The sequence below is a fragment of the Catharus ustulatus genome, chromosome 8, assembly GCF_009819885.2.
Source record: "Catharus ustulatus isolate bCatUst1 chromosome 8, bCatUst1.pri.v2, whole genome shotgun sequence".
NCBI lineage: Eukaryota > Metazoa > Chordata > Aves > Passeriformes > Turdidae > Catharus > Catharus ustulatus.
The window spans coordinates 608,217-620,690 of NC_046228.1; the positions used below are offsets into that span (position 1 = coordinate 608,217).

General features: G+C 55.7%; 1 protein-coding gene across 22 annotated transcripts in view; it reads right to left on the reverse strand.

Moving 5' to 3' along the window:
- Positions 1 to 1,522: 1,522 nt before the first annotated feature.
- The window catches only part of JAKMIP3 (Janus kinase and microtubule interacting protein 3), a 65,373-nt gene continuing 54,421 nt past the window's right edge, over positions 1,523 to 12,474 (reverse strand). For 9 of the 22 annotated variants that reach the window (XM_033065592.2, XM_042779472.1, XM_042779479.1 and 6 more), the window contains 4 exons: positions 12,261 to 12,464; positions 11,124 to 11,189; positions 9,565 to 9,637; positions 8,267 to 8,305 (listed from right to left, as the gene is read on the reverse strand). In XM_033065592.2, the coding sequence (XP_032921483.1) occupies positions 9,587 to 9,637; positions 11,124 to 11,189; positions 12,261 to 12,464 (321 nt within the window). In that variant the 3' untranslated portion in view covers positions 8,267 to 8,305; positions 9,565 to 9,586. Of the gene's footprint in view, positions 2,334 to 7,154; positions 8,306 to 9,564; positions 9,638 to 11,123; positions 11,190 to 12,260; positions 12,465 to 12,474 lie in introns of those variants that run through there. The other 13 variants (XM_033065587.2, XM_033065586.2, XM_042779471.1 and 10 more) reach the window with 4 other exon arrangements.

Sequence of the window (12,474 nt, forward strand, 5' to 3'; positions counted from 1 at the left end):
CTCCTGCACTCTCCCTGCGCTCCCCCTGTGCTCCCCACCCGCTCTCTCTGTGCTACCCCTGCGTTCCCTCTGCGCTCCCCTTGCTTTCCCTGCGCTCTCCCTGCGTTCCCCTTGCTCTCCCCCTGCTCTCCCTGAGCTCTCCCTGCGCTCTCTCTGTGCTCCCCCTGCTCTCCCCCTGCTCCTCCTGCGTTCCCCCTGCTCTCCCCTTGCTCTCCCTGCTCCCCCTGCTCTCCCCCTGCTCTCCCCTGCTCTCCCCTCGCTCTGCCCTTGCTCTCCCTGCTCCCCCTGCTCTCCCCTGCTCTCCCCTTGCTCTCCCTGCGCTCCCTCTGCTCTCCCCTTGCTCTCCCCCTGCTCTCCCTGCGTTCCCCCTGCTCTCCCCTTGCTCTCCCCCTGCTCTCCCTGAGCTCTCCCCTTGCTCCCTCTGCTCTCCCCTTGCTCTCCCCCTGCTCCCTCTGCTCTCCCCTTGCTCTCCCCCTGCTCTCCCCTCGCTCTCCCTGCGCTCCCGCAGCCGCTCGCCCTGCAGAGAGAGCCCAGCGCCGCGTTAAGAGCCGCCCAGGACCCCCCGCCCCTGCCGTGCCCATCCACCCGTGCCCGTCCCCACGAGGTGACATCTCGCAGCGCTGTGGTGGCAGAGACAGCGCGGGGCTGGCTGAACCCCCCGAGCCCCCCCGGGCATCTCCGGGTCCCCCAGGCTGGCCCGTGTCACAGCCCGGCTCCCCATCCCCTCCAGCCCAAACCACAGCGCCTAATTTGAAGGTTTAAAACAGATCTTTTTAATTAAAAGTTGACAATAATTTATGTATTTTACAAAGGAATAGAAAGTCTCTCGATATATATCATAGGAATCACAATACAAAAATATCTGTAAAATTCTCTAGTCGATCTCTCCAGCCCCTGTTTTGGGGCCGTTGGTTGCTGTCGCAGCTCTGAACCCAACGTTCTGTATTTTGGATATGATTTTGGACTAGGATTACAGGACACGGGTCACGCACGCCAGACCAAAAACCTCCATTTCCTCTGCCTTAGGTTTTGCATAAGTTTACACCAGTCCTTTTTTATAAACTGTACAGCACATCATACAGGGTTTGATACACATATTGACACGGCGATTTCCTGAGTCGAAGCTAAATCCCTTCTGTGCACACGGGGTGCCAAGGAGCCGGCGTCGGTCCAGGGGCATTTTCTCCTCCTGGTCAGGAATTCTGTCCACAAGCCATGTAAGGCACTCAAGGAATCACTGAAGGCTACAGATATTATAGAGCAGAATACTGGAAATGACAGCCACATCCTCCAGCAGCTGGAACAAAAAGTCCCCTCCTGATGCACACCCGGCGGGTTTGGGGCAAGGAGCGGCCCAAAACCTAACCCAGAACTCCTCACATCGAGTTCAGCCTAGCCCAGCCCTGGGTCACCAAAAACTCCTCACTGAGCCCAGCCCAGCCTAGTCCTGGGTCACCAGAACTCCTCACACTGAGCCCAGCCCAGCCCAGCCCAGCCCAGCCCAGCCCAGCCCAGCCCAGCCCAGCCCAGCCCAGCCCAGCCCCGGATCACCAGAACTCCTCGCAGAGCCCGGGGGATGCAGGCAGGGGTGGAACCAGCGGGATCCCTTCCCGGAGAGGGAGGGAGCACATGGATTAAATCCCTGCCCGTGCATTTGAACAGCTCTGAAAACATTCTTCGAGCCGTTTTTCCTTTCCTATGTACAAAACTTCATACATATTTATAGTGACGTATAGGTGAGTACAATCCCTTATTTACACACAGACCTGTCCTGTACAATTGGCTTTGTACTTAAAAACCCCAGGATGAAGGAAGGTAATCAGAACACAGAGCCGGTATTTGAGACACACGGACACACCAGGCACGTCCTCAGTGAAGAGCCATGAGATGGACTCAGGCCACCTCCTGACGTGCCCTTTGTCACCTCAGCCACCACCTGCAGGGCTCCCAGTAAATGCAGTGTTTTAAGACATGAAGTATTTCAGTAGAACTCAAAATGGACCCGTTTCAGGCGTGAAATGCAGAAGCAAAAACGGAGCTCATCCCAGAATGCCAGCACTGGTGTTGGTGTCTGGTGGAACGGGAGCTTGTTAAATCAATTCCGTGATGGAATCATCTGCTGATATCAAAATCCGCAGCCTTGGCCTTAGAACATCGCATCCCTTCAGTTCCAATCTCACACTTCTCTGACCAACACAACTCCTCGTGTTTCTGCAGCTGAGCTCCCTGTGCTGGTTAAAACACGGTCGATGCACGAGTGCAGGAGGAGGCTGAAGAATCTCAGTATCAAGGGGATTTCTTCTTAGCTTTATAAATTCCAGTGGCACAAGTACCTACAGAATAAAATAAACACAAGGTTTAACTACAGCTCTGGTCCTCTCCTCCACGTGGGATTCTTAATCCCAAAATCTACAACATTTCCATCCCATAGGTTGTGCTGGGTTTTGTTAATACAACGGTTTTGAAATTAAACGTGGAAACTAAATTTGAGCCTCAGTTAAGTCTGAGTTGGAGCAGGCTTAGCCTACTGTGCTTGCCCTGTAAAAAAGAGATCATTTATTAAATGTTAAACACATTGTTTTCTCGGGGCTGTGCCACGCATCATTCGTTTTCCTTAAGCAATACTCCCCTAACAGTTGTGGGTACCACTCAGAACGTGGTGATGAGAGCGATGAATGATGAATTTAAAATCTGCCTCATCTGACAAGCTCTGAGAGGACGAGTTAATAACGAGCCAAATTCCACCTCCTCGGGGAGGAGGACGCGGTGCCCGCAGGTGGGAGGGGGCTGTGCAGCTGCCCTGACCCTCCCCGTGCAGCCCCCTTGTCCCTGTGTCCCTGTTCCCACCTCTCACCCAGCCCCGAGAGCGGTGCCAGCAGGATGGGGAATTCCTGGGGAACCCTCCCGGACAGGGGAACAGCCCGGCCACGGCTGGAAAGGAGAGAATCCTGAATTCCCTGTCCCCTCTCCTGCCCTGCTCCGTGTCCCCTCTCCCCCAGACCTCAGCGGCAGATCAATATCCCTGCACTGTGTGGGGATGGATTAACCCTTCCCAGCCACAATCCTGGGCTGCCCCGGGCTGGAAGGGACCTTAAACCTCCTCTCATCCCAACGCCAGAACAGCTCCAGCAGGTCAGTGACTTCTCTGTCCCCCCTTTGTCCCCCAGAGACAGGGAATGCTGCTCACAGGGGCACAACAGCACCCAAGCATTTCAGAAGCAATTCCTGAAAAGAGGCTGAGAAGTGAATGGCAGAAAGGAGCCCAGAGAGGCTCACACGGGATATTCCAGTTATTGGAAGGACAGAAAGGAGCCCAGAGAGGCTCACACGGGATGTTCCAGTCCCTGGAAGGACAGAAAGGAGCCCAGAGAGGCTCACACGGGATGTTCCAGTCCCTGGAAGGACAGAAAGGAGCCAGGAGAGGCTCACACGGGATGTTCCAGTCATTGGGAAGGACAGAAAGGAGCCCGGAGAGGCTCACACGGGATGTTCCAGTCCCTGGGAAGGACAGAAAGGAGCCCAGAGAGGCTCACACAGGATTTTCCAGTCACCACCCGGCTCTGCCCCCGCTGCCGGGGCCGTCACACCGCGTTTGGCAGCGCCGAGCGCTCCGGAGCGCGGAGCCACCGCCGGTGTCACCGGTGTCACCGGGGCTGCCCGGGGCTGCTGGCCTCACAAAAGGCACATTTCCCTCTCCCTCACCCCGCCGCCTCCCGCCAGACACAGAGAAACGCTCCAGAAAGCCGTAAAAATGGGACACAAGCATTTTAAAATGGTAATGGATGGAGCGCTGATGTTTGTGCCTCTGAGCAATCGTGGCTTGTGAAAAACCGCAGCTTTGCTGAATAGAACAATGCAGGAACGCAATTCCTCACAGATTAGGGGTCAGATTTCATCCGAGAGGGAGCACAAAAGCCCAGAATGGTTTGGGTGGGGAAGGGATCCCAAATTCCCCCCAGTGCCACCCAGCCATGGCAGGGACACCTCCCACTGTCCCCAGTGTCCATCCCCAGTGTCCAGCCTGGCCTGGGCACTGCCAGGGATCCAGGGGCAGCCACAGCAAATCTGGGCACCCCGTGCCAGCCCTGCCCACCCTCACTGGGAATAATGAATTTCTTCCATATATCTAAGCTGAATTTCCCCTGTTTCAGTCTGAGCCCATTACTCCTCGTCCTGTCACAACAATTCCTGATGAGGAATGATGACCTTCACCAGCACAGCCTCTCACCAAGGCTGCAATGGAAGGAAATACATATTTACACATTCATCTTTATCTAGATATACATATATACATATTTACATGCTCATTCACATATATATATATATATATGTATATGTTTATTTATATATACTACAGCTGGCTGCGGTCCTGGAGGCAGGACAGGCTGTGCAGGGAGAGGGCTGCATGGATTTCCATGGGATCCATGGATTTCCAGCACGGACAGGTCAGGGACAGGTCAGAGACAGGTCAGGGACAGGTCAGGATCAGTTCAGCAGGGACAGGTCAGGGACAGGTCAGGGACAGGTCAGGGACAGTTTAGTGGGATCAGTTCAGCAGGGACAGTTCAGGCACAGGTCAGGCACAGGTCAGGGACAGTTCAGGGACAGATTAGGATCAGTTCAGGGACAGTTCAGGATCAGTTCAGCAGGGACAGTTCAGGGACAGTTCAGGGACAGTTCAGGATCAGTTCAGCAGGGACAGGTCAGGGACAGTTCAGGGACAGGTCAGGATCAGTTCAGCAGTGCCTGGTCAGGCTGCACAGGTGGAACTGAGGCAGGAAATGCAGGTAATGCAGGCAATGCAGGCAATGTGGGAAATGCAAGAAATTCAGGCAATGTGGGAAATGCAAGAAATGCAGGCAATGCAGGTAATGTGGGAAATGCAAGAAATTCAGGCAATGTGGGAAATGCAAGAAATGCAGGCAATGTGGGAAATGCAAGAAATGCAGGCAATGCAGGCAATGCAGGCAATGCAGGCAATGCAGGAAAGGCAGGCAATGCAGGAAAGGCAGGCAATGCAGGCAGTGCAGGCAATGCAGGCAATGCGGGCAATGTGGGAAATGCAGAAAATGCAGGCAATGCGGGAAATGCAGGCAATGCAGGAAAGGCAGGCAGTGCAGGCAATGCAGGAAATGCAGGCCATGCAGGCAGTGCAGGAAATGCAGAAAATGCAGGCTGACACCTCGGTCTCCCCTGCACCTGCTCCCGGGAAAGGCGCTGGGTGACACTGAGGGGACACCAGCCCTGGTGCCACCCACAGGAGCAGGGGGTGACAGCGTGGCTCACCCTGCTGAGCACCCTGCTCACACCTGCACCACCGCAGCAGCTGCAGGCAAACCCAGGCACACAGAGCCCTGCCAGCAGCGCTGTTTGTGGGGCCACAGCCGCCAGGATTGTGTTTGGGAGAGGCAGGGCTGTGGCTCTGATTGAGGTGATTATTTCCCAGAGCCCTTCCAGGACCATCCCAGCACTGCCAGTGCTCCCTCCTGCCTGGCAGCAGCCCTGACGCTCCCCTCACCAGCCTGCTGCTCCCGGGGGTGTGGGGTGCTCACAGCATCCTTGTTCATAACGAGGAGCACAGTGTCCCCCGGGGCATTGTTTCCAGAAAAAGCCATGGACAGAGCAGCATTTCCTCTCTGCCTCTGCAGATGTGCGTGAGGCAGGAGAGCCTCAGTGACTCGGACGTGCTCTCCTTTCCTGGGGAGGTTTCTCTGGGATTTCTGCTGACCTGGAAGTGCAGAGATATCACCGAGCACCCCAACCCCCTCCACGGCAGGAGCCATCTACACAAACGTTAATTTACTAACAGAATGCATTCTTTAAAAAAAAGCTAACTTTGATTTTCCAGCTGAATAAACACTGAGTTGGGTAAACTACAAAAATACGTGTTCTTATCATTTGAAAGAGCTCAGCAGAACACAAATTAAGGGGAGAACCCTTCAGCTGCTCTGCCCAGGAGTGCTTTGGGGAATGAAAGGTGAACTGAAGGGTTATCTTTAGAACCAGCTTGGTGGAGCAGCTTTTACCCTGCCAGTCCCAGCTCTGCACAGGGTCAGGGGGAGTTTTCTCTCTGAGAGCAAGCTGAGGGTGGAAGGTGCTGGGGTGCTGAGGGGGAGGCACACAGGACCCCAAACTGCTGCTGCTGCACAAATCCACACTCCAGAAAAGCTCTTCTCTATTCCCACAGGAAGAGGAGCACCCTATAAATGACCCAAGGGAAGGCTGGGTGGAGTTTGGAGCTACCTGGGACAGTGGGAGGTGTCCCTGCCCATTCCAGGGGCAGTGAGGTGACCTTGGAGGTCCCTCCCAACCCAACCCAACCCAACCCAAACTCTGGGGTCTGTGCTGTGTGTGACAGCCCCACAGCAGCACAGGGGTGGGAGGTTTTTACTGTACAGAGGATAAATGAAAAGCTGGTCCCACATCCTGCCCGGGCAGCACAACCACGAGCTCCTGCTGTAATAAACCAGATGTTTTGCTTAGGAGGAAAATCCCAGCTGGTCTGTACCAGTGTTTTCCCGTGGGATTTGGGAAAAGCACCAAGGAGCAGCCTGTGCACAGGCAGAGGGTCTGGGATGAGCAGTGGGATGAGTGAACCCCCAGCCTGCTCAGACCTGGCTGGATCCTCCTGCAGCAGCCACCCCTCCTGCCCCAGGGCCTCCATCTCCTCCATCTCCTCCATCTCCTCTGCCTGTCCCCAAATTCACACTGACATTGTCATCTCTGTGCATCTCAGGCTGCACAGCCCCGAGCCAGCGGAGCAGAAGCGCCGTGCCAGGAGACACCCCAGGCTTTTACACAAATTGACAATCACCAACCACTGGAAATCTCTGCACCAGTGCCTGCTCCTCACGAGAGAGACCTGCAGGATCCCCAGCACAGTTTGTGCTGGGAGAGCTTCTGAGTCAGCCCCTCTGTGCCTCTGCTCAATGGGAGCCTCCAAATTTCCCCCACACTTCACCAAATTACTGCAGAAACACAGCAAGGATTAAATCATGTCTGCATTAAAACCGGTAATTTCAACACCCAATTCAGTATTTCCTCTGTTGTCACGTGAAGTATTTGAACCCAAGTGAGAGGGAGCAGCAGTGAGGGAGTTCCAGAGGACACAGAATGCCAGGATGAAGGGGTTCCAGGGGATCAGCCCATCTTACCTGCCCGGAGCTCTGATCCCTTCCTGCCCCGTGCTGTGGGCAGGGGCACCGTGGCACCAGCAGCACCTGGGTCTGGGGTCTGCCTTGTTCCTGGTCTTGTTCCAGCTTTGCTCCTCGTTCCTGGCTTTGTCCCTCATTCCTGGCCTTGCCCCACAGCCCCACATTTCTGTGCTTGGCTGTGGATTCCACGTGGGCAGTCACACTCTGGAATTCCTTCTGGATTTTCCCCTCTTCACCTGTTTTTCTAGAGGATTCTTTTTCCTTCCCAGTTCCTGTGCCAGTCTCCCAGGCTCAGGCTGTGGGACTTGTGCTCCCTTTCCCCAGGTGAGGACATCTTCCAGGTGACATTTTCCAGGTGACATTTTCCAGGTGGTAACATCCTCTGTTCCCTCTTGCTGCCTCTCCCAGCCCAGTGCAGGTGGGTCAGGGATAATCTGGTTGAGTTCACTCCTTTCCAGGTTGAACTTTTTGCTGGGACAGTGTTAAGCCTTTTGTCTTTGTTCAGGGACATAAATTACTGCTTAGTTTTCCTCATCGTGGTTTACTGACAACTCAAAAAAATAAAATTACAGTTTGGTTTCTTGAATGTAGCTTTACATTTTTTTGCTAAAGCTGGGCTCATGGGATGTTCAACAAAGCATGGGGCAACGAAGAAACACCTTGGAACAAACCACTTCATTTTCATTCATATTCATCATTTTCATTCACATTCATCCTTCCATGAGCTACTCCTCTGGAACACCTCCCAAACCCTTCCAAGACAGGTTTTTGTGGATAACAAACATGAACGTGTGGCATACAAACAGGAACGGGCACTTCTACACAGAAGCAATTCAGCACCTGCTCAGCAGGGACGCAGAAGGAATCCAGAGTATCTGAATCAGAGATGTGCTCTGGCAGAGCTGGGCTCAGAGCCAGGGCAGCCTGAGCAGCCTGGGCAGAGTTTTTGGTTTTCTCTGAGGCTCAGTTCAGTCCTGTCCCAGCTCCTCGGGTGTTCAGGGTGCTCAGCCCCTCAGACTGCACCTCCCATCTCCAGCAGCAAAAACCAGACAGGTCTGGGGGGGTGGCAAGGGCAAGGTCTGGGGGTGGGATTCAGGCAGGGCTGTCCCTCTGGGAACGACAGCAGGAGCAGCTGGAGGGGCCTCAGGGGGCTGAAACAAGAGAGGAGAACAGGAATCAAAGGGCAGAAATAATTCAAAAATAATTCAGAAATTCACAAAACTTCTGTGAGCTCCTGGTTATAACGATCTGCTGGATTGCAGAACTGATAAGAAAGGATTTGTGATGGATTCAGTTTGTGTTGTTAGTGGGGAGTGTTTCCCTGCTGCCATCCATGCTGTGACCGCAGCACACACAGAAACAGGACAATTATCCCCTATTTACATGGGAAAAGGGATTCAGGGAGTCCCTGGGGCACAGTGCCTGGAGGAACACACCCCAAAAATGCCATGTTCCCCCAAACCCAGCTGTTCCCCCAAACCCAGCTGTTCCCCAAACCCCAAACTGCAGTCCTGGAGCAGGACAGGCTGTGCAGGGAGCGGGCTGAGGCTTTCCATGGATGGGGCTGAGGCTTTCCATGGATGGAGCTGAGGCTTTCCATGGATGGGGCTGAGGCTTTCCATGGATGGAGCTGAGGATTTCCATGGAGGGGGCTGAGGCTTTCCATGGATGGGGCTGAGGCTTTCCATGGATGGAGCTGAGGCTTTCCATGGATGGAGCTGAGGCTTTCCATGGATGGAGCTGAGGATTTCCATGGAGGGGGCTGAGGCTTTCCATGGATGGAGCTGAGGCTTTCCATGGATGGGGCTGAGGCTTTCCATGGATGGAGCTGAGGCTTTCCATGGATGGAGCTGAGGCTTTCCATGGATGGAGCTGAGGATTTCCATGGAGGGGGCTGAGGATTTCCATGGATGGGGCTGAGGTTTTCCATGGATGGGGCTGAGGGTTTCCATGGATGGGGCTGAGGATTTCCATGGAGGGGGCTGAGGATTTCCATGGATGGGGCTGAGGCTTTCCATGGATGGGGCTGAGGATTTCCATGGAGGGGGCTGAGGCTTTCCATGGAGGGGGCTGAGGATTTCCATGGATGGGGCTGAGGCTTTCCATGGATTTCCAGCACGGATCAGCTGCAGCAGCCCTGGTGCAGCCACAGGAGCCACGCCACCCTGGATGTTTTCCCTGGCTTGCTTCAGCTTTCCTTGCTTTTAAACCTGCGTGATTTCCCCTTGTCCTTCCCTCTAAAGAAGGGAATTCTGTGTGACAGGTTTTTGCCTGCTGCTGCCCAGGTTCCTTGGTTTTTTAAAGGATTTGGAGATTTCCCTTTCTGGGTTCTCTGGGATGCCTGACACAGCAAAAAGGAAAGTTCTGGTGCTTTATGAGGAGGAGAGAGCAGAGGAGACCGAGGGCTTACCTTGTGCATGTGGCCTGAAGGACTATGACCAAAGAATGAAAGCTAAAGAAAAAAATAAAAACAAAAATAAAAACTGAAAAGGGGAGAGAAGAGAGGAAAAAATGGAAGAGAAGAAAGAGATTAAGAGTTGACAGTGTGTTTAACTGAGAAACAAGCTGTGGTTACAGACAGAGTGCAACAAAACTCTCAGGTGAGAAGAAATGTGGAGTGTGAAGTGAAGTCTGAGTGCTCAGGGCTCAGCTTGGCTCATGAGAGCTCCTGTGAGAGTCCCTTGGGCTGGGGACAGGGACACCCTGCCCCTCTGAGCCCAGCCCAGGCTCAGGGGACATGGGGGGACATCACTGAGCTCTGGCTCCTCCGACACCCCAGGGGCTGCTGAGGGCTGGGGGAGGCTCAGAGCTGGTCCAGCTCAGCCCCTGGTGCAGCTGAGCACAGGGACATTCCCTGGGACATTCCCTGGGGCATTCCCTGGGACATTCCCTGGGACATTCCCTGGGCATTCCCTGGGGTCACAGCTGCAGGTCTGGCTGCAGCGAGCTCTGGCACAAGGCAGGGGAGCAGAGCAGAGCCCTGGCTGCTGCAGGGAAAGGTTCTGTGCACTGCACACCCAGGGGAGCAGAGCAGAGCCCTGGCTGCTGCAGGGAAAGGCTCCATGCACTGCACACCCAGGGGAGGAGCAGGGCACAGCTCCCTGCCAGAGCTCTGCTGCCCTGAGCCCTGGGCTCTATCAGATCCCTGATTCCTGTCCCATCCCTGTTCCCTGTCCCTTCAGGGGCTCTGTCCCATCCCTGCTCCCTGTCCCTTCCCAGGGCTCTGTCCCATCCCTGGGCCCTGTCCCTCCCTGCTCCCTGTCCCATCCCTGGGCTCTGTCCCTCCCTGCTCCCTGTCCCTTCAGGGGCTCTGTCCCATCCAGGGCTCTGTCCATCCCTGCTCCCTGTCCCTCCCTGCTCCCTGTCCCATCCAGAGCTCTGTCCCTTCCCTGCTCCCTGTCCCATCCAGGGCTCTGTCCCATCCAGGGCTCTGTCCCATCCCTGGGCTCTGTCCCATCCCTGGGCTCTGTCCCTCCCTGCTCCCTGTCCCTTCAGGGGCTCTGTCCCATCCAGGGCTCTGTCCTTCCCTGCTCCTTGTCCCTCCCTGCTCCCTGTCCCATCCCAGGGCTCTGTCCCTCCCTGCTCCCTGTCCCATCCAGGGCTCTGTCCCTTCCAGGGCTCTGTCCCTCCCTGCTCCCTGTCCCATCCAGAGCTCTGTCCCTTCCAGGGCTCTGTCCCTCCCTGCTCCCTGTCCCATCCAGGGCTCTGTCCCTCCCTGCTCCCTGTCCCTCCCTGCTCCCTGTCCCATCCCTGGGCTCTGTCCCTCCCTGCTCCCTGCCCAGTCCCACGTCCAGGCTGCACCCAGAGCTACCAGGCAGGAAGGACTCGATTTAACCAGTCCAGCTGGTGCAAATGCAAACTCTTTTCCTGGAGCTGTGCCCCTTTCTCCTGCACTGCACACACGAGCTCTGGTGAAATGGAGAATGGTCATGGGCACACACAGCAGCTGTTCCATCTGCACCACCTTACCTTTTCCTCTAACTCTTTTATTTGTCTTTTTTGGCCTTCAATTCTTTCTTCTAGCTCTTTAATTCTCTGTCAGATGTCAAATAAAAAAATATTTATTAACCAAGCAAATACAGATGTACCCAGCAGATGCATTATTTTGGGGGATATCAACAGTGTGTGCTGTGCTTCCACCAAAGCTAAACTGGGAATTGAGCTGTAGGGGAGTGCTCTGTGATGTCACCGTGTGGGACAAAGCCAGCACAGCCCTGTGTGCAGGGCCAGCCAAGCCCAGCTTGGGGCAGCTCCAGGAGAGGCTGGTGCTGCCAGGTGTGTCCCTGACACTGCCAGGTGTGTCCCTGACACTGCCAGGCGTGTCCCTGACCAAGGGTGTGTCCCTGGCGCTGCCAGGTGTGTCCCCGCTGCTGCCAGGTGTGTCCCTGCCCAAGGGTGTGTCCCTGGTGCTGCCAGGGCTGTCCCTGCCCAAGGGTGTGTCCCTTGTACTGCCAGGTGTGTCCCTGGTGCTGCCAGGTGTGTCCCTGCCCAAGGGCTGATCCTGGCACTGCCAGGCGTGTCCCTGGCACTGTCAGGGCTGTCCCTGCCCAAGGGTGTGTCCCTGGCACTGCCACGTGTGTCCCTGGTACTGCCAGGTGTGTCCCTGGCACTGCCAGGTGTGTCCCTGGTGCTGCTAGATGTGTCCCTGCCCAAGGGCTGATCCTGGCACTGCCAGGGCTGTCCCTGCCCAAGGGTGTGTCCCTGGCGCTGCCAGGGCTGTCCCTGGTGCTGCTAGATGTGTCCCTGCCCAAGGGTGTGTCCCTGGCACTGCCAGGTGTGTCTCTGGCACTGTCAGGCGTGTCCCTGGCACTGCCAGGGCTGTCCCTGCCCAAGGGCATGTCCCTACCCAAGGGTGCTGCCAGGGCTCTCCCTGGTGCTGCCAGGTGTGTCCCTACTCAAGGGCTGATCCTGGTGTTGCCAGGCATGTCCCTGGCACTGTCAGGTGTGTCCTTGGTGCTGCCAGGGCAGGTCCCTGGTGCTGCTAGATGTGTCCCTGCCCAAGGGTGTGTCCCTACCCAAAGGTGTGTCCCTGGCACTGTCAGGGCTGTCCCTGGCACTGCCAGGGCTGTCCCTGCCCAAGGACACGTCCCTGGTGCCCACACCCACCTGCTGGGCGTGCTGGATGAGCTCCATCCTCTCGCGCAGGATCTGTGCGTCCCTCTCGCGGAGCTCGCTCATCACCTGCCGCTTCCACTGCTCCACCGCGCTCTTCAGCTTCTCCTTCTCCTCTTCTGAAAGAAGTTCGGAAATTTTGGCTCCAGCTTCTTGCTGCAGGGCATCATAGAGCATGGCTTCTAATTCCAGAATTTGCTAATCAAAA